General features: G+C 35.6%; 1 protein-coding gene across 1 annotated transcript in view; it reads left to right on the plus strand.

The window, feature by feature from the left end:
- Positions 1 to 23,928, plus strand: part of DOCK9 (dedicator of cytokinesis 9) — a 101,824-nt gene that overhangs the window by 27,775 nt on the left and 50,121 nt on the right. The window contains exons 9-27 of the mRNA XM_010006332.1: positions 1,050 to 1,117; positions 4,541 to 4,615; positions 4,715 to 4,855; positions 5,196 to 5,396; positions 6,170 to 6,292; positions 8,564 to 8,646; positions 9,094 to 9,216; positions 10,467 to 10,546; positions 10,627 to 10,814; positions 10,931 to 10,996; positions 11,581 to 11,673; positions 11,956 to 12,079; positions 12,459 to 12,580; positions 13,947 to 14,033; positions 14,770 to 14,859; positions 17,624 to 17,739; positions 17,856 to 17,925; positions 18,066 to 18,191; positions 18,320 to 18,391. Coding sequence (XP_010004634.1) covers positions 1,050 to 1,117; positions 4,541 to 4,615; positions 4,715 to 4,855; positions 5,196 to 5,396; positions 6,170 to 6,292; positions 8,564 to 8,646; positions 9,094 to 9,216; positions 10,467 to 10,546; positions 10,627 to 10,814; positions 10,931 to 10,996; positions 11,581 to 11,673; positions 11,956 to 12,079; positions 12,459 to 12,580; positions 13,947 to 14,033; positions 14,770 to 14,859; positions 17,624 to 17,739; positions 17,856 to 17,925; positions 18,066 to 18,191; positions 18,320 to 18,391 — 2,048 coding nt within the window. The remainder of the gene's footprint in view (positions 1 to 1,049; positions 1,118 to 4,540; positions 4,616 to 4,714; positions 4,856 to 5,195; positions 5,397 to 6,169; positions 6,293 to 8,563; positions 8,647 to 9,093; positions 9,217 to 10,466; positions 10,547 to 10,626; positions 10,815 to 10,930; positions 10,997 to 11,580; positions 11,674 to 11,955; positions 12,080 to 12,458; positions 12,581 to 13,946; positions 14,034 to 14,769; positions 14,860 to 17,623; positions 17,740 to 17,855; positions 17,926 to 18,065; positions 18,192 to 18,319; positions 18,392 to 23,928) is intronic.

The following is a 23,928-nucleotide window of genomic DNA, read 5'->3' on the forward strand; positions in this document are numbered from 1 at the left end:
GGAAAGAGAAAACTTAGGAGGGGCTTTTTTTGACTTCTGTAAAATGCTGCTCAGAATGGAATAATTCATTCTGTGGTCATTGTAGGTAGAAGAGTAAGAAACTGTGGTTGCAGTGAGGGACTTCAAATTTAGATATAACTCCTCTGACCACAAATGTTTCCTTCAAGTACTGAAATAGACTGTTTGGGTGTAGAATATTTTCTGTTGGAGCCCTTTAAGCCCTTATCAGGCAGATATCTGTAAGGAATGGGATGTAGATTATCTAAATTTTGGTGGTGAGAGGGAAGTCTAGATGTCCTCTCATGTTTTTCTGCTTGAGAGTGTATGGGCAAGGCAACTGGTGTGACATCAAGTGAATGCATACCCAGAAGAACCTGGAGAATGTTATAGAAGAGTGTTCTGCTTATAAATAGCACCATATACCCAAAAGGTTCATTAAAGTTTAAAATTAGAGCTTGCAGCCTTTGGTGAAGATTGCCAGAATTTAACACGATGTTTGCAAAAAAAAAAAAAAGGCAAATTGGCAGAAGAGATACCTGTAGGATTGTGAAAGACATTTCAGTCAGTGACCCCCGGTTGACCTTAGAACTGTAAGATGCTTTTACTTCACTGAATGGTTGCTTTGTAAATCCAGTAACCATTGGAGAGTGGAGCTGGGAACCTAATGAACAGAGGGAACTTGTTTTGAAATCAAGTTAAATTGCATAGTGGAAAAAGTACTGTAAATCTGTGTATTAAGTATCTTTTGTCCCCATGCAGATATCAACATCAATAATAAAGTTTATTTTCTTGGTAACATTATAAATAACTGTTATTTTACCAATTTATGCAGCTGGTTACACCCTCCAAGAAGTCACTGCAACAAAATGAAATGAAGGAGTTATCCACAACATTTTTACATTAGCAAGTGTCATTTTTAGGGAATAGGAGTTAGAAAATAAAAATAACTGTCAGAAATATTTTTGCTCTAGTGTTTTGTGAGTAGTTTGGGTTTTATTTGGGTCTTCTTTCCTGATTTTTTTTTTTTAAATGTGGTTTTATGTTTTCAGATGATGAACAAAGCAAACTGGAAAGCTCCTCAAGTAGTTTTGACAGCTACTATCCTGAAATTGCCAAGGTAATATATATTGTAAATGCTAAATCAGGATATAAATTACTAAATATAAGAGTTAGCCACATGAACGTGAAGGTGAGGTATTGGCTTGTAGCTTCACATCTGGGGTGCTTGGAAATCTTTGAAGTGTTTTTATGTAATAGATGTTGGTATTGAGCTTCCTCATGCTCTGCTTTTGGAAGCAAACTATCTACTCTCTTGAAGTTGCTTATATAAATCTTGACATGCTGTTGAAAAGCAGCATGTTTTATTTTTACCTTATTGTATTTTGAATGTTTCGTTTTATTTTATGACATGCAGGTAAGTACTAGCAAATTTCTATGGATACGTAGTTAGACTAAATTCAAGTTTCATTTTTATAGTTTGGAAGTCCAGAGAAGCTTAATAGTAGTGATGATGTGAATGTATTTTAAGATGCTTGTGTTTTAACGAACTGGAAAACTCCTTGCTATGATTCCCTTACTCTTTCTTCTGTGTGGCACAACTTGCAGTCCTGAAATGCTTCTGCTTGACCATGCTCTGGAATATTCTGCCCTTCTTTTCTGAGGGTCTGTCTGAACTAGCCACTACTCCTGAAGGGAGTGCATCTTAGAAACTGAGAACAAGCACTAAAATCTATTACAATAACTAACATCAAAAAAGATGCTGTCAGAATACATTAACAGGCTTTTAGCAGCCAAATCAGTTGGCTGACTTAGTTCTTTTACTCTTCTGTTATCAACGTAGCACATTTACCCAAAAAGCTATTGCACAAAAATCTAACTCCAGCTATGGCTGTATTTGGAAATGAATTTGGATTGAAGTGCATACAGTCAAGTGTTTCCCTTGGAAGAACTGTAGGCATGAAACAGCATAGTTACATGACATTATGAAAGTTTATTTCAGAAACAAATATAAAATAAGATGTTCTTGTATATGGAAGATTTTCCTTTCTGGTCAGAATCACTGGAATGCTTAGGTTCCATATGACTTCCTGGGAGGACTTGCATTCAGGGCTGCAACACCTGCATATAGTTTTAGTACTGCAAATGCTTCTTCCTGTTGCCATTATCTTCTAATTGGAAGCATGCAGCTCTTGAAGCTAGGTATTTTTCTAGCATGTTCTTTTTCTCAGCTCTTTAAGCACTGGCTTTTTTTTTTTTTTTTTTTTTTAATTCCATGTCTATAACCCATTTAAATTTCTGTTTCCTTCAAAGTAAGTTTTTCTGTTTTTCCCATTCTCATTCATCTTTACTGAATGCTACCTTCTCATACTGACTCTAATGTATTTTTTTTGCTCTTTTTTTCCCTGAGGAGAAGTCTAGGAGCAAATCTGTGCCTTAACTTGATTACTTTATATAAATACTGCTTGTTTTGAGTTTTTTTTTTTATTCTCTGTTCTTTCTTGCATTGCCTTTTCAGTTGTTACTTAGGTTTGGATTTGTTGGGTTTTTTTCCCCCCAGTAAAAGAGTTACAATGCATTGAGCCTTCTTTTAGAAGAGTTTATAGTTGCTCTATTATTTTTGCTGGTCTTAGGAGGATATTTTCACAATAGTTGACCTCATATCCTTATGAGGAAAAGAAATTATTTCAGAGGGTAATTGTGGAGCACCTGATAACTGGGGAAAAAACTGTCCTCTGAGGAAAGGTTTGACCTTTGTGAGCACATCTCCCAACCTTTCTTTTTCTGTCAACAGCTGTTAGTTTATAAAATAAGCTAAACAAGATGGTATTGTGTGCTTCAGTACACAGATGTGCATATATATATCTCCATCTGTTTGTCTCTCCTGCCTACTTCGTGTTTCTTTTATCTGTAACTGAAGTACCAAGAGTGAATGTAGGGGGTTTTTTTGTTGTGTTTGTTGGGGTTTTTTAACCTTCAGAGAAAAGAAATTAGACTTCTGTTTTAAATAACTATTTGACTGTCATGATCAGTGTGCCCAAGTACTTATTTAACCCTTTCTGGTCCCAGTGTTCCCTGCAGTAGGAAAGCATTGTCCCTGTTTTATGAGATGAGGAAGTGGAATTAGAGCCACTGATGTGCTGTAGACAGGGCTGATGGCTACATACATTTTCAGTTCCTGACTTCTGATCAACTCCTCCTCAATCTGTCAGTCAAAAAATACATGTTGTTGTCTTGCCTATAGTGCATAAAAAAGCAAAGGATCTAAAGGATCATCTTCCTTGTCAGCGCTTGCTACTGACTGTTCTCTTTCTAAAACATGTATTTTTGCCATCTGTTAACTTTTTTACAGTTTAGTCCTGTATTTCTTGATCATACTGGCTGTTGAACAAGCAAATGTGCTGGTATCATGTCTCTGGGTTGTGTCTTTCACAGCAGTTCTTGTCTTTTCTCCTGTGTGTGTTAAAGGTAACTAAGTGAAGTAAATTAAATCCTTTAGAGCATGAATTCTCAAAACCACATCTCAGAAGTTCCTTTTCTGTAATGCATCCTTTAATTAAAATTCTTTTTTATCGTTTTTAACCTCAAATAGAGTTTTGAGCTCTTACAGCTGGTGTTTTTTTTTGTGGGAGTGGTTTGGTTGGGTTAGTTGGGTTTTTTTGAGGCACACTTGCACTTCCTTCAGCCTCCAGTAAAGCAGATGTAGCTGGGAGATCACTTCTAGCCAGTGCCTAGTTATGAGAATTTTGGGTTGGGAACTTCTTCTTCTAACCAGTGTAGTCTGATCCAAGAATAGACACCTGTCTGTAATGTCTACCTCTGTTTAGCCAGCTGCTACTTTGGGAATGGCAACTGTGCTACATGGGTAATTTTGGTGTGTGCATATAGCCATTTGCCATGTCCTGTGACTTTTAAAATCACAGAATACTCCTTAAATAACACTTCGTTTTATTTTATTTTATAAAAGAACTAACCTATGCATACCACCACCAGTTTTCACATTCTGTTTGTTCCATTTTACTTTTGTTTTTTCTGTTTATAGGTAGGTAGCCACAAATCCCAGGCAGGATCAATGTACCTCCTACCTCTGCAAAGTAACTTTTTAAGTCTGAGGTGTTTGGGTTTTTCTTCATCTCTACACAGGAATACCACTTATTTGGCAGGTGGGCTCAAAAAGAAGCAATTTTGCAGTCTTGGGAGAGCCCTGAGCTTTAACCTACATTCATACAATTTTCTATTTTTTTTCATAAAATAGTGTTAAGGAAGTTATTTTTTAAGGAGGTGAAGCTCTAATGGAGAACACTTCCCATGAGCATGGAGGGTTATGTGTTACGTTTATTTGTTTTGAGGCCTGGAAGAGCCTTTAGGAGAGAGGAGCTTTCTTTCACTTTTTACTCGGATTTCAACTTAAGAAGTTGCAAAGCTTGGTTAGGGAGAGAAAAATTCAGGAATTAAAAACATGTGAAGCACTGAACACAACAGAAAAAGGAATGAAACTGAAAACAACTTTCATGTAATAAACTTTTTTTCTTACTTTGAACAGAGTACCAGAGAAGCAGAAATGAAGTTGAAAAGTGAAAGCAGAGTTAAACTTTTTGCCTTGGATCCAGATGCACAGGTTATACTTTTTTTACAAGGAAATATTCTATTTTTTTTTATTTTTATCCTTTTGAGATTAAAACCAGCTTACATTAGTTTTTCTTTTCTGTTTTTAAAGAAACTTGACTTTTCTGGTATAGAACCAGATGTGAAGCCATTTGAAGAGAAGTTTGGGAAGAAAATTCTTGTCAAGTGTAATGATTTATCTTTTAACTTGCAAAGCTGCGTTGCAGAAAATGAAGAAGGACCAACAACAAATGTAAATAATTATTTTCTGTTAATACTGTAATTAATGCCTTAATATTTTATTGGCAGTATTCTTAAAGACAGGATTTCCTTACTGTCACTGAGAAACTTATTTTGGGATTAGTTTCTACTCCTTTAGGTCAAAATGAGATCCTAAGTATCTTTGATGCTAGTATTTTTTTTTTGTTTTGTTGTAGAAAATGCAATTTTTCTTTTACCGTGTTTTACACCTTGTCAGCAATATCTAGAGTGACAACCATGTGTAACCTTATAAAAATGTTGCTCATCTTCCTTTCATACACATCTTTGCAGTAATAGAGATGCCAACAATGATTCTTTTTTTGAATGTCTAGGTAGAACCTTTCTTTGTCACATTATCACTATTTGACATTAAAAACAACCGGAAGATTTCAGCAGATTTCCATGTTGATTTGAACCACGCCTCAGTAAGACACATGCTGTCTGGTGCTTCTCAACCAATGATGAATGGCAGTGGTGACAGCTTACACAAGGTTCAAGACATTCATGAAAATGTGTTACAATACCCAAAACAGGTAAAGGACCTGGGAGTGTTGAAGGCCAATAGCATCCTGGCTTGTGTCAGAGATAGTGTGACCAGCAGGAGTTAGGGAAGTGATTATCCCTCTGTACTTGGCGCTAGGGAGGCCACACATCCAGTACCGTGTTCAGCTTTGGGCCCTTCACTATAAGAAGGACATTGAGGTGCTGGAGCGTGCCCAAAGCAAGGGAACAAAGCTGGTGAAGGGTCTAGGAGCAAGTCTTAGGAGGAGAGGCTAAGAGAACTGGGGCTGTCTTGCCTGAAGGAAGGGGCGCTGAGGGGAGTCCTTATCACTCTACAACTGCCTGAAAGGAGGTTGTAGCCAGGTGGGGCTCGGTTTATTCTCCCTAGTGACAAGAAACAGGACAAGAGGAAATGGGCTCAAGTTGTGCCAGGGGAGGTTTAGATTGGTTATTAGGATAAAATTCTTCACTGAGAGGGTGATTAAACTCTGGAATAGGCTTCCCAGGGAGGTGGTTGAACTGCCGCCCCTGAATGTGTTTAAGAGACATGTAGATGTGATGCTTAGGAACATGATTTAAGCACTGGTCTTGGTAGAGTTAGATTAATGGTTGGTAGAGTTAAGTTTTGGGTTGACTTGATGATCTTAAAGGTCTTTTCCAACCAGAATTCTTTGATGGTTCTGTGAAGTATTAGTAGGATTTTGGATAAATATAGATTTTTCTAACATGCTTAGGATGGCTTTCTGTTATGTGATGTAAAATGTGTGTGCATTTGCCTTTTATATTCATCTTGTTTTATTTCTAGGGAATATTCTCAGTTACGTGTCCTCATACTGACATTTTCCTCGTGGCTAGAATAGAAAAAGTATTACAGGGAAGTATTGCGCATTGTGCTGAACCATATATGAAAAGTTCAGATTCTTCAAAGGTATGTTATCTTCTTCTGTGCCATGGAAAAATACTGAGGTAAAACAGGTTGATTTGAAAGTAAGAAATATCAGTCAGAAACTTAGTTCTTTTACAGGAAATTCCAATAACTGGATGATTTCACTTAGTAAGTTGTAGTTACTACTAGTAATATTATTAATTGAGATGTTTTAGATAGTCTTAACATGTTACTGGGAAGCATTTACTTAGCAATTTATAATTGTGACATAATCTATAATAAGCTTGTGTTTTTATGTAGAAAATGCTTTGCAGATTTATTTTTTTTCAGCACTCTAAATTACTTTTTGGAAATAAACCATTGAAATATGTTAAGTTTGTAGGAGTCCAGGATGACAAAACATTTTAATGTTTTTGGAAACATATTTACAAGAAACTTTGCCAGTTGCTGTGTCTTGGCTGTCACTGAAAAAATAGGGTTTTCATTTTGTTGATTTACAGAGGTACTGGGATACTAGGAGCTTTTTGCAGGCAATGTCAGTTAACTGTTGACATTCTTTCTGTTTTCAGAGAGTGAATAGGAAGAAGGAGGGGTTAACTTTCAGACTCTGCAGAGAAGCAGTGTTCTTTCCTACTGATTTAATGCTGGCTAAGCTACATATTAAAAAACCTGTATTTTTCACTTGGTCTTAATATAGATCAGACTACTGATTTGCTTTTCCAGGAATACTTGAGACTTTTTTTTTCAGCTATGATTGGAAAACAGCAGCTTTGTATTTTAGGAGTCTTATTTTGAAGTTTATACTGTCTGGTACCGAGTTAAAACAAACCTGCACAGAGTAACTGATTTCAGTGGTCTTGGGCATGAACCACATGGGAAGGTTAAGTAAGCCCCAGTGTTCTTCAGTCTCATGCTCAGTGCAAGACTTGTGTTGCCCTGAACTGCAGGAGTAGTCAATAGGAATATTTATGGTTATAATAACTTATCCTGTCTATTTCTGTTATTCGTTTCCTTATAATTTTATACAATTGAACACTTAATTTGAATATTTTCTTTTCTTCTTCTCTGGGATTAGACTGTATTCATGTGAAATCAGAACACAATCAGCTATACAGTCCTTTGTGTGAGTCAGTGCAATGAGCAAGTTCCAGTTCCTTGTAAAGTTACTTCTCTGGACAACAAAAAGGAAAATGGGAGCAGCAAATTCTATAGCCAAGATATCACTTGTTCTCCTCTGAAACATTTATTATAGTTAATTAATGATGGTTGCTTATCAAGTTTCTGTGCTTCTGAGTGCCATTTCCCTCTTTACAGGAAAGGATAATGGAGAGTTGGCTCAAGCAGCACACTAGTAGGGACAGCTCTTCATAATGTCAACAGCATAGATCAGGGATAATATTCAGGCACGTTTACTTTGTGTTTTTCCGGCTGTGGCAAATAATTTTGCTCTGTGTAGGCACATAAGAGAAGCTGGTTTCTGGAAAAGAGAAGTCCACTGTTCTGTCAGGAACTTCAGCTTTATTTCAGGGTGATGGTGGAGGCACCATCCCTCGAGGTGTTAAAAAAAGGGGGTAGTCATGGTGTTTCAGGAGATAGTTTAGTGGTTAGGGATTGTAGGGTGGATGGTTTGACTTGATGCTCTTGAAGGTCTTTTCTAGCCTTTATTCTATTATTCTAAGTAGTTCAGCTCAGTGTTGAACATCTCAAACTAGTGGGTTTCTAGATCTGATTGTTATACATGCTGGTTCAATTTACTGGAATTGTTTGTACACTTAAAAGTTAACAGAACCAAAAATTTAAAGTTTTAATTAAAACAGTGTTGCAAAGTCCACATATGATCATTATACAACTCTGTGTGTACTTGTAATGCAAGTATTGCAGAGTATTTTACTATTTACTGTGCAGTGATGTGGTCTGGTACATAGAGTAGGTGAATAGGGGAGCAAGTGGGAGAAAAATGTTTTTACCTGGAGTCACAATTTTGTCTTAAAAAACAAGCTGAATTTTTGCTGTAGCTTTGATATGTGTTTTGTCTATAATATGTTTTTTTCTGAATTAAATATGTATTGTTGGGGGTGTAGATGGGTTTGTGTTTTCACTCATGAAATGCTGTGAGATCAGCAGGCCCTGCTTAACCCGAAATGAATTTTTAAGAGGTAACTTTAATTTGTCTTTAGCTCATATACTTAGGATTAATCTTCTTTAGAAGATCTTCCAAGTCATATCAGTGTTAATATGGGTTTTTTTCTTGTGCATTGTCAGTGCAAAAACATGTAGCTTTTAAAATGTGACTATTCCTCATGTCCCTTGCAGATTGCACAGAAAGTTCTGAAGAATGCAAAGCAGGCATGCCAGAGGTTAGGTCAATATAGAATGCCTTTTGCCTGGGCAGCTAGGTAAGGACAGATCTGGTCAATCTGTACTTTTTCCTAACTTTTCTTTAACATTATTTTCTGCGTCTCAATTCTTGTAAAACTTAATGTGCTGTTTAAAATACTTCTTGTTTTACTTTCAATTAACCAAAGGTTTCTGACAACAAGGTTACATTTCAGCTCTACAGTAAGAAAAAAGTTAGAAACTTTCATTATATTGTTATTCAAACCATTTAATAATGCCAAAACTTCTCTATTGTAAGTATTTTTTATTTTACTCAGAGTGAAATGGTTCACACTTGTTATGTTAGGATGAGCTATTTATATGTTAAAACTTACCTACAGTGACAAAAGTAGAAAATGCTTAATACGAAGCATGGTGCAGTCTGCTCTAATTTGTAGTAAAGGAATTTCCTGAAGTGAATTCAAACACTTCCATAAACTCAGCTGAAAGCAAGTTTTCACTTTCAGGACACTGTTTAAAGATGCCTCAGGAACCCTGGACAAAAATGCAAGATTTTCTCCTCTCTTCAGACAAGACAGTAATAAACTTTCAAATGAAGACATGCTGAAATTGTTAGCAGATTTCAGGAAGTAAGTCTCATTTCCCCACTTGAAAAAACAAACCAACCAACCACACCCTATCCCTCCCCTCTCCACACCCAGGTCCTGTGATTTTTTTGTTAAGGTTTTGAACTGCAGCATCTAGTCTTTTGATATATGTATTTGTTTTTCACTTCAAATGTCAAAGTTGTATAAATACAATCAAGGCCTTCAGACAAGCTACAGATCTTTCCGTTGCAGGAGAGTTATGCCATGTCTAACCTGCAGTAACCATCATATACTGAAGTAGCTCTGTGTTAGGAGTTAGGCTTGCCCAATACACTCTTCTGGGTCTCAGTGGAAAATTAGTATGAGCATAAATCACATGTTCACTGACCTTGGACAGAGAATGCTAGCTCTCAGGGAAAGATATTCAAACTAGTATCCAGTTCACCTTTCTTGAGAGTGCACCTGAGGCTCAGAATGCCTAAATACCAGAATACTGGTCATCCTTTTTTAACAAAGTTTTAAAGACTGTGTCAGTTTGTGTGTAAAGCTTAAGAATCTCCTACTCTCATATGACCTTACTAATAAACTAGTTTTAATCCCCTATATTGTTAAATAGGATATAAAATAATAGAGCCATCTTTGCTGCATTGCAAAGGCATTTCCACTTCTGTTATGGTTCAGTTAGCTGGAGTTGTATTAATTTGCTAATTGCAAAAGGCTTGGGCTATAATTATTCTTGCTCATCAGATCTGATAAGGAGATGAGGCACGTTATAGATACCTTAATTTGGTTTTAGCAAGCTGCTAATAGGATGAAAAAAATTAGTAGATTTGTTTTGTTAACTTACTGGTTTCTCTCCCGTTTTGCTCTTCCCCCTCTCCAGATTTAGTCTGTTACCTTAAATGCTTATCACTGGCCACTGAGATTTAAAACACACACTTATAGGTCCCCTCTTTACTGCAGAGGATAGTGAGTGTTGCATGGCAAACAAAACCTATCTTTAACAAAGTTTTAAATGTTGATTTAAAGAAAACCAAGTATTTTCCTAACCTTTTCAATACTTTTGATTGGCACCTTTTTTTTTTTCCTTTTTTTTTTTCTTTTTGAGAATTTTAAGAAGAAAATAATGAATCTAGATAAAAAGACCAAATCAGCCATCCATCCCCAAACCACATTTCATCTTGTACTCCTATTTCAGGATATTACTTATGCCTCTGTTTCCTGTTATCTCTGTCAACTGATAGTTTTGTGTTGAGCCTGACTTTGAGGTGTTGGTTTTTTCCTTCCTATAGACCTGAAAAGATGGCCAAACTTCCTGTTATTTTAGGAAATCTGGATGTTACAATTGATAATGTGTCACCAGATTTTCCAAGTAAGTGTTACTAAATGCCATTAAATGGACATTCAGGATCTTTCTCTTCAGTTTTTTATTGGTTTTTGATGTATTTTCAGATTATGTTAACTCATCCTACATTCCCATGAAACAGTTTGAAAACAGTACCAAGACACTAATAACGTTTGAAATAGAGGAATTTGTTCCTTGTATACCAAAACACACTCAGCCTTTCACCATCTACAACAATCATCTTTATGTTTATCCCAAGTACTTGAAATATGACAGTCAGAAGTCTTTTGCAAAGGTGAGTACAGGAAAACTGTACATTCTTTCTCTGGATTGGTTAAGATTGTTTACATATTATACTTCTGTGAAGATCCTTACAATTGTTTGGGTTCTTGTTTTTAAACGCTGCTTTAGGCTAGAAATATTGCAGTATGCATTGAGTTCAAGGATTCAGATGAAGAGGATTCTTTGCCTTTGAAGGTTAGTCTTTTTTATGATTTATAATATAGTGAATGGTTAGCTAAGTAACACAGTAATACTTGATTCATTTATCTATTCTAGGATGGCAGCTTTCTGTCCTTTTGCATTTGGCAGAACAGTAACTTCATAACTTCTAGATGACCTGCTTGTTTTTTGATGTAAAAGATTACTAAAGAACACACTCAGAGCATATTTAATTTATTTATATTAACAAAAAATCCAATAATAAACTTGTTGCTAGCAAAAATGGTGGCTTCTGCATACTCATAGGAGTGCTTCTTTAAAACAGTAAAATTTTAAATCAACTGCAGAGCCAAGCTCTATGTTATTTGTGAACTATCACAGAGTATAAGAGATGCCTGGAAAAAAAGAAGCAGAAAAATATATTGGAATCCTGAGGTCGGATCCCATTGTCAGTTCTAGTGCACAGCAGGCAGACTATATGTCATCCTCTGTCTGTGCAAAGGAACCAAGTTAAATGCAAGTGAAAATTCTCAAATTCTAAGTGAAACATATTCTAAGCTGAGAGTGAAAAATAATCACAGGGTTATGCTCATTCTTTTTTTCCTTTTTCCCATTATTAGTGTATTTATGGTAGGCCAGGTGGACCAGTATTTACTAGGAGTGCATTTGCTGCTGTTCTGCATCACCATCAAAACCCAGAGTTTTATGATGAGGTAAGCTTTCTGAGTAACTCTTACTGGCTTAGGTATTATTTAAGTTTCAAAAATACAAGAAAACATTTCAGGCTTGCGAAGTTCTTGATTATTATTTCAGTTAAATCAAACCCCCTGTTTGACTGCAAGTACATTTTTTCTAAGTTGGGATGGGGGGGGTTATCGATCTTGATTCAAATAACATATAACCTGAAATTGCTTTTAAGTCAGTGTGAAACCAGTAAGGCACATCATTACTCTACGTGAAGACTTATACAAATGTTGTGATTCTTTGCCTTTCAGATTAAAATAGAATTGCCCACTCAGTTACATGAAAAACACCATTTGTTGTTCACCTTCTACCATGTTAGCTGTGATAATTCAAGCAAAGGGAGTACAAAGAAGAAAGATGTTGTTGAAACACAAGGTTTGTACATTCATGTTTTCCTTGCAGTAATTATTGGAGAGATGTTATGAAGGATGCTTAACTGGTAACCTGTGATTTTGTTGACTTGATCCATACACTGTTTTCTAATAACTTTATATTGACTGAAAGATGTCCTTTAGTATTTATTTTAATTTAAATTTTTCAAGTGTTGTATTAGAATTTCTATCAAATGTATGGTTTTTTTGAAACTCGATAACAATTTATTTGCCTTTAAAATTATTTCTGTTTTAGTTAAAATCATTTGGCTCTTACAGTAATACTTTCTTATGAATTACATATCAGAAGTATACAATAAAACTTTTATAAAGGTTTATGTAAAGACTCATAATTTAAATTACTTATCTTTCATCTTCCATAGTTGGATATTCTTGGCTTCCTCTAATAAAAGATGGAAGAGTGGTGACCAATGAGCAATACATCCCAGTGTCAGCAAATCTTCCCTCAGGCTATCTTAGTTACCAAGAAGTGGGAGTTGGAAAGGTATGTTATGTCAAATTTTTCTAACATAAAAAAAAAACAGTAGAGAGAAGGTTTGGATGTAATTCCCCAGTCTGATAAGCTTTAAGTAATTTTCTAGTAGAATTTCTTTTCTTTTATAGTTGAAAAGGAGTGATTTGCAAAAGGTAGACATCTGACTTAGAGGAAACAAACAAACCCAAACAGAAATGGGAGACAAAGCTTACAAATAAATTCTGACTTTTACAAGAGTTTGAATTAACCTGCCCTAACATAGTTTATTAATTTAAATTGTTAAGTAGTTCTGTTATTATTTAGCTGATGTGCTTAGGAAATGTTTGTTTCATATTTGTAGTAATAATTAACTACAAGTTACAGTAATTTTAAAGTATGTTAAACTGAGATTATGAAGATATGTAAATAATCTGAAGTCCTCTACTAAATTTTTTTTAGCATTTCATGCTGTCTCCTTTCAGTAAGTCCTTTATTCCTGAAAAAGTCTTATTCTCACATCTTGATTTTTGTGATCTTTATCCTTCACTAGTAAAATTTATGGTTGTATTTTCCAAAGCAGAAAGCTTGCAAAATTGTAGTAATAAAAATTATACTGAAGAGGACACAAAATGTAAAATGTGATAGAGGATTTGACTAAGAGAATGAAATGCAGAGACAAAATTGACTCATTTTGGAGGAAGAGGCCTAAAACCAACAGCAAGATATGTTGCTCTCCTCCTGTTCTACCACCTTTCCTTTTCTAAACTCTACTGTAAGCTTTCCAGCCATTGTCTCCCTCACATATTTCATCTTTTCACATTGTAGGTGTACTCTATGCCTCTGCTGTTTGTCTCTGCTCATGCCCATGGGGTAGAAGATTAGGACCAATATGAGTAGTTGTAGCTCTAGCAGTAAAATCTCCCCCTTAACTGATTGTCGGAGTAGACAGCTGAGCATTCCCATTCTCAGTTCTTTGGAAATGGGATGGGAAGGAAGCACTGGCTGCTACCTGTCAGTGACCTTTGTTAAGGTTTAAAGGGGGTCAGTATCTGTGGAAATTCTGGTGTTATTTTTCTCAGAAAAACTGGAAAACGTTTTTCTCTAAACAAAAGTTTATTTGAGGAGTTGTAGGGGAAACATTAAATCTGTGACTTACAGAAAAGCAATTTTGTTAGCCAGTGAGGAAACTATTGTGGGACTTTAAAAACATATTTTAAGCTTCCTAAATGCTTTTGGTAATATTGCCTGCATAATTTTCATTATTGTATGACTTTATTCATTGCACACATTTCTTCAACCTGTTTTTTTTTTAAAAAAGGTGATGTTTGTGGTACTATAAGCAAATTGTTTTACTCTGGTATACGGCTACATTATTTTTCTTTGCTTGTGTGTGCAGCATTCTGGTCCTGAAATTAAATGGGTAGATGGAGGCAAACAACTGTTAAAAGTATCCACTCATCTGGTGTCAACGGTGTATACACAGGTGAGTTATAAAACAAATTAAATTAGAGAAAGTTTTAGGAATAATGTATACTTGTAGTATGTAAATACAGGAATTGGGAAGATTCTTCAAGTCATTATGCTGTTCTCTTACTGTTTGTCTCTTGAGCACTGTGTGGTATCTCCCATATCAGCTGTGACAAACAGCAGATCTTCAATGGAAGCTGAATCTTTAATCTAACATTGTCATCCATTCCAGTCTGAATTTTCACGTTAGATAAGAGGTTGGAGTTGTCTGGTAGTTATTCTCTGTGGTGGGCCTGGTCTGGCAGGGGGGTTGGACTTGATCTCCACAGGTCTCTTCCAACCCCTACCATTCTGTGATTCGGTGTATCTACAAAGCAGTGAGTCCTGTTACAGCTGCTCATAAAATACATACTATGATTGGTTGGGATAACTAGCATGAAGTATGCTATTTTCTGCATGTCAGTTGGTTTCAAGCAAATATAGGTGGTGTTTTGTGTAAAAGTTTTCAAAAATCACTGGAAATTTCTTGTGTGGGTTAAAAAAATCATGTGGAATAAATCAGTCTTCAGAATAGCGCACTTTGGTTACTTTTACAAATTGAGTCTGTGGATGTGTATCTGGATTTCTATACATAAATATTTTTAAAGTGTTCTGTGTTGCATTGTGGATAGTAATGTTAGATATTGTTTAATTTGGTTTTCTTTGTTGTTAATTCTTTGTTTTTGTTAATTTGTTGTTTTTTTCTTTGACAGGACCAGCACTTGCATAATTTTTTTCAGTACTGTCAGAAAACAGAGTCTGGAGCTCGGGCACTAGGAACCGATCTTGTAAAATATCTTAAGGTATAAAATGGCAGCAAATAGCAGATTATAGTATTTATTTATAGACCTGTTGAATTAATCAAGATTCATAATACTTCGAGACACCCTTGTTTCTTACATTTACCAGAGTTCCACTTGAATCTGATATAATAAAAATCTCTCACAGAGACCAGTATGCCAGTTTCAGATTTATCTTGCTGGCTGCTGTCTGTCAAAACTGACTGTTGGCTGGAATCAAAGGCCTGATACTGTTTTTGGTTTAAGCCCATCTGGCAGATAAGTCCCACACAGCTTCTTGCTCATTTTCCCCCCAATGGGATGGAGGAGGGAATCGGAAGGGTTAAAAGTGAGAAAACCCATGGGTTGAGATAAAGACAGTTTAACAGGTAAAGCTGCATATGCAAGTGAAGCAAAACAAAGAATTAATTAATTCGTTCCCATCAGCATGTAGGTGTTTGGCCACCTCCAGGAAAGCCAGGCTCCATCACATGTAATGGTGACTTGGGAAGACAAGCACCATCACTCTGAATGTCCCATCCTCTCTTCTCCTTTCCCCAGGTTTATACGCTGGGCATAACCCCACATGGTCTGGAATATCCCTTTGGCCAGTTGGGGTCAGCTGTCCCTACTGTGTCCCCTCCCATCTTATTGTGCACCCCCAGCCGGCTCACTGGTCAGGTGTTGTGAGAGGCCTTGATGCTGTGCAAGCACTTCTCAGCAGTAACCAAAACATCTCTGCATTATCAACACTGTTTTCAGCACAAATCCAAACCATAGGCCCATACTAGCTACTAGGAAGAAAATAAGCTCTATCCCAGCCAAAACCAGCATGGATTTTCACAACTGTTGTTAGTGTGGTAGAACAAAGTGACCATCAGATATTAAAGTATTATTATAGGGGAAGCTCAAAAGAATACTTTCTCAGATCACTCCCTAATCACATCATTTACTTGAGTTGCATATGATCACATATGCTGTGATATATTTGGGTAGCTTATTCCTTTGATTAAACACTCTATTTATGTTGATATTAATTTCACATTAGCAAAATCATTAGGTTCAGGGGCAAGACTTTCCAAAATCTCTGGAATAGAGCAGTGCAACCACTGAGCCTCTTTTGTAACTTTTGCTTGTCCTCAAGCATCAGAACACTCACCACATGATACGAATGCATTCCACACCACTACACTAACACATCATACTGCCTTTATTGTCTGGCTTTTTGGTAACCGAAAACAAACATTATCTTATGTGTCTGATCTCCATTCCATTGGGCCAAATTCCTGTCTAGCAGGCCTCCCAGGGACCCAGATACTTTTAATTTATCTTGTGTTTTGCAAACTTGCCTTCAGTGTCAGCCTGTACTTACCTGTGCCAGATGTGGCCAGCCTGAGTGCTAAATGTTCTTTAAAGATAAATGTTTCAGTTTGCTGGTGCCAGTTTCCTACATGTCATGTCTATGCTATAATGACAATTAAACATTTAAATACTTAGGATTTACTTTTCTCCATGAAATCAGTGTGTAGAGCATCTTGGGTTACCTTACCAAGCCCAACAAATGTTCTCCCATTCTCTCTTCTTTCTGCTCTTTCCTTCCCTAGCAGGATTTTGTGTAAGCACCATCTTACATTTCTAATGAAGGGTTTTCTGAGGCTCACCTGACTCAAGATGCTTTTATGCTTTCTTTCATGTTTCGTGTTTCATCGTTTGGCACCTCATAAGTTGAGGTATCTGCCTGTAGTTACCTCCATTGTGGCCTGAGAGACCAGAAGGCACAGCTACTTCTGACAGTCTCATTGTAATTGAATAATCAAAGGCATCAGAAGTTGCGTTATGAGTCCATGTCAGAGTCCTACTTAAAACAGTACCTTTACCAAAAGATCTGTGTCCTGGACAACAGTGTCAGCTGAAGTTCCATTTGCATGTTTACTCAATGTTCTGAACTTCAAGGCTTATTGAAAAGGTGCTGTAGAAATCGAAAATCACTGTTAGCATCCTGAATAGTGTGAATGTGCATACAGGCAAACATTCAAAGACAAGACAGCTACTTAACACTGAGTGGAAATGTTTGAAATGTGCTGTCTGTATGCATGCTCAGCAAATATAGTCTTTTATTTTTTGTCTAACTCCCTTTAACTCCAGGAAATTTTGTGGCATAAAATAATGTAGGATGAAATTCCATGCACTGCATTTTATGTCAGGGTGGTTATGTCTGTAATATCTTTTGCATGAGATGGAACACAAAAGCATATCATGAGTGGTTAGTAATTCAGTCTCCAATGTCCAACATTACATATTCAGGGACTTTAGTTCGTTCTGTTTTTCATGCTAGTTTATTGTTTGGCATAACTAGTATAACTAGTGTTTCGCTTACCACAGGTAAGCAATCTATGTTTTTGTGGAACTTCTGTTTGGTAAACATCTGCATTGGTGGATGAAATGGCAAAGTAAGCCAGGTTGTAATTATCAGCTTGCTGGGGTGTACGTGTTTTTTCATCAAAACATTGCCTAGTGTGCATTTCAGTGGAAAAAGTACAAATAACTACTTCTAAAATATTTTTAATAAAACCTATTTTGTAGCTGTAATTTACCTTAACGTAGAAAATATTACCAAATATTTATGTTGGAAACTATTCTCCATTTCGTTCTGTGCAGTTGTATTTCAGATCATTAACACCAAATTGGGCAAGCAGTGTGTAGACTTGCAGTAAACTTTATGGTTTCAGAACCTGTGCTTTAAATGCTGTTGTTTCAAGGGAGTGACAGTATTACTGCTTTCTTCTAGAGCCTTCATGCTATGGAGGGCCATGTGATGATAGCTTTCCTGCCTACTGTACTAAACCAGTTGTTTAGAGTTCTCACTAGAGCAACTCAAGAGGAAGTTGCAGTCAATGTGACAAGGTAAAGAATTTGAAGTGATGACTGTGTTATCACATAAATCTGTAACTGAGTAGCATTTTTGGTATTGCAATCATAGCTTTCTTTGTAGGCTTACTTGGTTTCCAACTTCTGTTTAGGGTTATTATCCATATTGTTGCTCAGTGTCATGAAGAAGGCTTGGATAGCTACCTCAGGTCTTATGTCAAGGTAGGTAAAAGTAAATAAAATGTTTCTTTTTTCTTTATTTCTCTAAAAAGAGTATATTTAAATTTAGTTGCATCTGTTTAATTTCAGTTGTTTCCTACTATGTCACAGTTTCATATTATGTTCTGGTTTTCCTCCCCAAGTATGCTTATAAAGCTGAACCCTACGTTGCTTCTGAATATAAGACGGTACATGAAGAACTGACGAAGTCCATGACAACAATTTTAAAGCCATCTGCTGACTTTCTTACAAGCAACAAGCTACTTAAGGTATATACAGAACTATACTTTTTACACTATCTTCTTATCTGGTCATTACTGAAGAGTAGGAACTAATTGTATTGAAATAGTTGTTGAATGATGTGGCAATTTTACAGAACATTTTCTTTTCTCTGCAGTATTCATGGTTTTTCTTTGAAGTTCTGATAAAATCAATGGCTCAGCATTTGATAGAAAACTCTAAAGTGAAGGTAAGTAAAATTTTGCAAAAAAAATTTTCTTAAGTGAATTTATATGGCATCTTCTTTCTCCAATCGTATTTTTATTGTGTATTAGAAGAAAAGGTTTTTTGCAACTAAAATAATTACATTAAAAAATAACCTTGTGCATAAAAAGATGGAAAGAGCAAAGTGGCGGGAGAAATCAGTTGAAATATTAGGTATAGAAAACTTGAGAGCTAGATTCAACATTATTATAAAGGGATAGAAAAAGTCCATAAAGTAGAGCAGTCTCTGTAAATCATTAGACTCTTTAGTAAGATTTTTTTTTTTTAATATGTATGCTACAGTGAAGCTGAAAGCAGCAAGTAACACTGCACTTTGATGAAAGTACTATCCAAAGTTGTGTGCATTTTCCTGAGCAGTGCAGTACCTATGGTATAAAGACTTTTGAAGACAGCAAATCATGCAGTTTACAGTCCTTCTGTATGCAATGAGAAGAATCAATATTGAATTCTGTGTCATTTCCTATGCTTGAAGGGGAATGCTAGTATTTTAGAACCAGGCATTTTTCTACCAGCTTGGCTTATAATAAGCCATATTTTATTTAAATTAGTGACAGCACTTTATTCACTTCTGTGTTAAAACACATGTTTAAAATAAAGTTTGAAATATACAAATAGTCCCAGCTGAGTAACATACCAGGTTGTTCTGAAATCTTTTTCAGTATTTTCATTGTGTATTTAGAACATAACTGAAAATCTGAATTATATGGGAGAAAAAATAATTGATTGGACAACAATCAGGAAAAAAGGTTTAGAGTGCTATACTTAATACTGTTCTGTTGTGGTATGATCAGTAGAGTTTGGAGTCCCAGTTCATTTATTTTTAAGTGTCTGGACTTAAGTGTCTGTTTCATAAAGATGAAAGCAAATTTCATCTCTTTTCATAAAAATTAAATACATTTCATCTTTAAAGATGTTTTTGATTAATTTTTAATTCAAGAAACATGTGAAATCCATGTGATAACTGGTCAAATGAATTTTTCATCATTAGATACTCTCTAAAGTAACAAGTTTGATGTCCAAATCCTAGTAACCATCACTTTTTCTTAGAATAATAATACAAATATTAAAACCAAAAGTTTTTCTGCTTATGTCACTGGTTTACTTCCAGTTTGAACATTAAAATGGTATTACCTGTTATCTAGTACTAAATAAAAAAGCTTCCTTAATGCAGTATTCAACTGGACTCATTTTAGGACTAAAGACTAATACATAATTCACAGAATATCGTAACAATGAACTGTGCATTGTACTGAAGCACATCATTCAGGCTTCAGCATTAGACCCTTTGTAGAAATAGAAGGATTGATTTACTTGTTTTCCAATCTGAATTAAATATGGAGAAAAATCTGTGACACGCATAACTATTTTCCCCACCGCTCTGGAATGCAGTAGGAGTTCAATCATTCTAGGGTCCAGAGAACAAGTCCTGTGAGGAGGGGCGGAGGCAGCTGGGGTTGTTGAGTTTGGAGAAGAGGAGGCTGAAGAGAGACCTCACTGCTCTTTAAACTACCTGAAAGTAGGTTGTAGTGAGGTGGGTGTTGGCCTGTTCGTCCAAGTGAATAACAGTAGGATGAGAGGAAATGGCCTGAAGTTTTGCCAGAGAAGGTTTAAATAGGATATTAGGAAGAATGTCTTTACCAAAAGAGTAGTCAGGCACTGGAACAGGCTGCCCAGGGAGGTGGTTGAGTCACCATCCCTGGATGTATTCAAGAAATATGTAGATGTAACACTTCAGGGCATGCTCTAGTGGGTACCCTGGGGGTTTTTGTGGGTTGTGTGTTGGCTTTGGTTTTGTGGTGCATGTGGTTGTGGTTTTGTATGGGTTTTTTTGTTTGGTTTTTTTCCCTCTTGCACAGTTGGACTTGATGATCTTAGAGGTTTTTTCATGAGGCTCCTCATTTAGTAGCAAAATTGGTTGAGTATTTTAAGCTTACCTTTTCTCTACCTTGGTCTGCCCAGCTATGTTTTATTCTAATTTTCAGCTGCTATGACTAGTAGATAAAACATGTCAAGAACGTCTGACTTCATCTGGTTATTTTGCATTTGAAGAGCACCTCTAGTTTTTGCTTTGTGTCATGACATGCTAGTTACTATGTTGGATTTTTATATAAGGAAAAGGTCTTTGTTTCATTGGAAGAGTGATCTTTCTATTACTAAAAAAAAAAAGGATGAAATAATTTTATCTTTTAAGTAAAATCCCAGCTTTTAATTGGAGCAGTGGTCTTGGAAATTCTAGAACCTTTACTGGAAGATTTTTATTTTTTTTTTTTTTAACAGGTTAGACAACTGTTGTCAGGTAAAATATTTTGTGCAAGGCCAACCTGATGCACTCTTGTAGAAGGACATAAACTTTTACCTGGTATTTGTAGTCTGCTTAATCTAGATGTAGGTCTTCAGTTTGGAGGGAAGCGGGAAGTTCAATATTGACATGGAATACTACAATTTTAAGTATCTTCTGAATTGTGGAAGAGGGCAAGATTTTATCATTAACTTGCTAATCATTCTGGGGAGCTGAGTTTTTCAAGGCAGCTATGTGCACAAGGGATTTGCTGTGCACCTAGTGCAGTGCATCCTTTGGCATTTAAGGTGTCTAACTTCTTGCTTGTGTAAACTCATCAGTTTTTACAGAATTCCTCAAAATTTCTAGGAAAAAAAAGAAAAGACTAATAACTTTATCTACCACTAATAAATACCATTAATTCAAACCAAAGTAAGACAAATATTCAGGTGGACTTCACTTTTTTCTGTTTCATAAAATCTGTTCAAATAATTTAGGATCTGTAAACTTAAACTTCCATTATTAATTTGATGTTCCTTGAGGGAGTTTGTGCCTCTGTTCTCTCTGTGAATAAAGTATTTCTTATTTTACTGCATTCTGTATTTTGAGACTATTTTAATCTCTTAAATTAATTATATTAATTTAATTTATCAGCACAACTGAAATGAAAGTATAGTCTAAAGCAGAAAACACTGATTCTTTTTTAAAATGGAAATTTTCTAGAGGATTCTGGAACTGAATTATAATTTTGTCATTTAAAAATTATATTGAAAAAAACTGAAAGAATTTATGTGAAATTTTTGTTTCAGTACTTACTGACAGTACTGGCAATATTTTTACTTTACAGTATTCAACTGTGAAAAGATACAGTTTTTCTGATGACAGAATGTGGTGTGTCTGGGAAAGGTTTTTCAAAAAGTGTGGAGTGGATGTGTGAAACTTGTATAGCTTGAGGATGTTCTCGATTTGTTTTATTATGTGTTATCTCTGAAGAACACCACCATGCTGGTTTTTTTTTTTTCTTGGCTGAAGAAATTTATATAATTATTCCTGATTTTAAGAAACCTACAGAACTCCTCACAAGCTTGGAAACACCATATTGGTTTAAAAAAAAACCAACAAACTTCAAAGAAACCACTAACTTGCTGCCATAAAAACCCATTTCCTTAATTGAATTGTAACTTTCTTACAATAGGAATTAAATTTTCTAATTGAGATCAGGTGGTGGATAAAGTAAGTACAGGAGAATACAATCTTTTTAAAAGTATGAATCTATGTAAATAAGCAAAAAACAAATGCAGTTTTCTTTTCAGAATGACTCAGCCAGTGTCCAGGTTTTTAGTATCCTCTCCCATATAATCTACATCTGTTTTTATAGTAGGATATTCCACCACTGTGAGTTCTTGATTTATTTAAATGTTTATGTTTTATGATTATTTCTTTCATCTGCAAGTGCTATACTGACTCATTTGCTTAAAGCTAATGTGTCTTTACTGACCCAGTAATAATTGTAATAAATTATATTTGAATAGCCCCAGCATGCACATCTGAGGAATAAATTAAATTAACAAGACTTTCATTTTAGGGAAAACGAAGTTAAAGGAACAGTGTGTCAGTTACAGATGCCTGAAACTGATTTGATTAGCTGGTGCTATGGAAATACAGTGTGAATTGAGGAAGGCATAACCATTACTATCATTCAGAGAGGCCACCATCTCTTTGATGTCTTGATGACCTAAGTAACTTAAGAGAAGGCACTGATAATTTTCTTTTTCTAGTAGTAAGAACCAGTAGCTGAGACCTAATGGCCTCAGGTTTGCTGTACTTGAAAGACTGAGCAGTCCGTTTTGTGACTTACTATATGCTACAAATGTCATGCTGTACAAACTGTCTTCTGAGACCAGTTTCTAAGTCTTGGTGTAAGTAAGCTTAGGATTTTCATTAAAATGCATCAAAAGATGGAGGCAGGAGACAGATCAGTGTGTGATTATGTTTCTAAAGATGGTCTAGGTGTTATGACCTTTATTTAAGTGATATTTTTACATCAACTTGTTGCATCCAATTTTGTTTAATACCTGGGTATCATACAGGTATATATATATTACATATGATAATGTAAATTCTGAAAAAATATCTTGTTCTTCTTCAGTAACCTTTCTACCCTACAAATTTCTTTAAGTAAGCTAATTTTTTTCATAATTTGATTTTAATGAGTGCTTGCTCTGACTCTTAACATCATGTTTGTAAACCTGCCTTTTGTAGAAGGTGGACTGAGAAAATTCTAAGCATGGAAAGAGCATGACTTTTCAAAGAAAATACTAATTGCTAGTTGCATTTATTTACAAATTCAAGTTGTCAGCATTAAGTATATAAACCACAAAATTGTGATATAAATACTGATGACATTTTTAATTCTATAACAGACCCCATTTTTTTCAGAAAATAAGGAGGAACAGTGACATACTTGTTTAATAGATTTAGCAGGTTCTGTGGCCATAAATCTTTCTAGGATAACACTTAATGCAGAGATGTTCCTAAGCAGCACTGAAACTACTAAAATGTTGCCATGTTTTTTTGTTAGAACTTACAGGTATTGAAGCATGCAGTAATCCTACCTGAAGAGGCAGAAAGCCCCAAACAAACAAAAAAACCCCACTCCCAAAGCTCTGAGCTTGAGAATTAAAAACACTTGTCAGGTTGCTATTGATGTCCCACTCAATAGTGTTCTCCATGCTAGTCCTACTTGTTGTATAGGAACCCTATTCATGTCAGGACATTGTATGTATTAGTATCCTCAAAAGCACCCACAAGTGTGAACTGTTTTATTGTACAAAGGAAACAAAGTCTTTCGACATGGACTTCTGGATTCTTCTTTGCTGTCAGTCACCATGAACTGCTTTCTTACTCTTCCCCTGCAGTAACATGAGTTCATAGCTTATAAACTACCAGAGTGATTTTTTTATAACAGATTTCTGTTGTTGCCTCCACACTTCCTGCTAAAAAAAGGCATTTCCACTTTTAGAACTAACCTCATTGTGATCTTCCCTGTGACATGAAAGAGGAAGGAGCAGAACTCTCCTCTTTAGCATGTACCCTGATTACTAAACATCATCACTGATTTACAAGCCCCTTAAATGTAAAATGAACTATTTTGCTAGCTTTTTTCTGGCTTACTTTGTGAAGTGTTAAATAGAACACGCATTCAGGTATTTCCTACTTATGAG

Source organism: Chaetura pelagica, unplaced genomic scaffold, assembly GCF_000747805.2.
Source record: "Chaetura pelagica isolate M959 unplaced genomic scaffold, ChaPel_1.0 scaffold29, whole genome shotgun sequence".
In the NCBI taxonomy this organism is placed as follows: Eukaryota; Metazoa; Chordata; class Aves; order Apodiformes; family Apodidae; genus Chaetura; species Chaetura pelagica.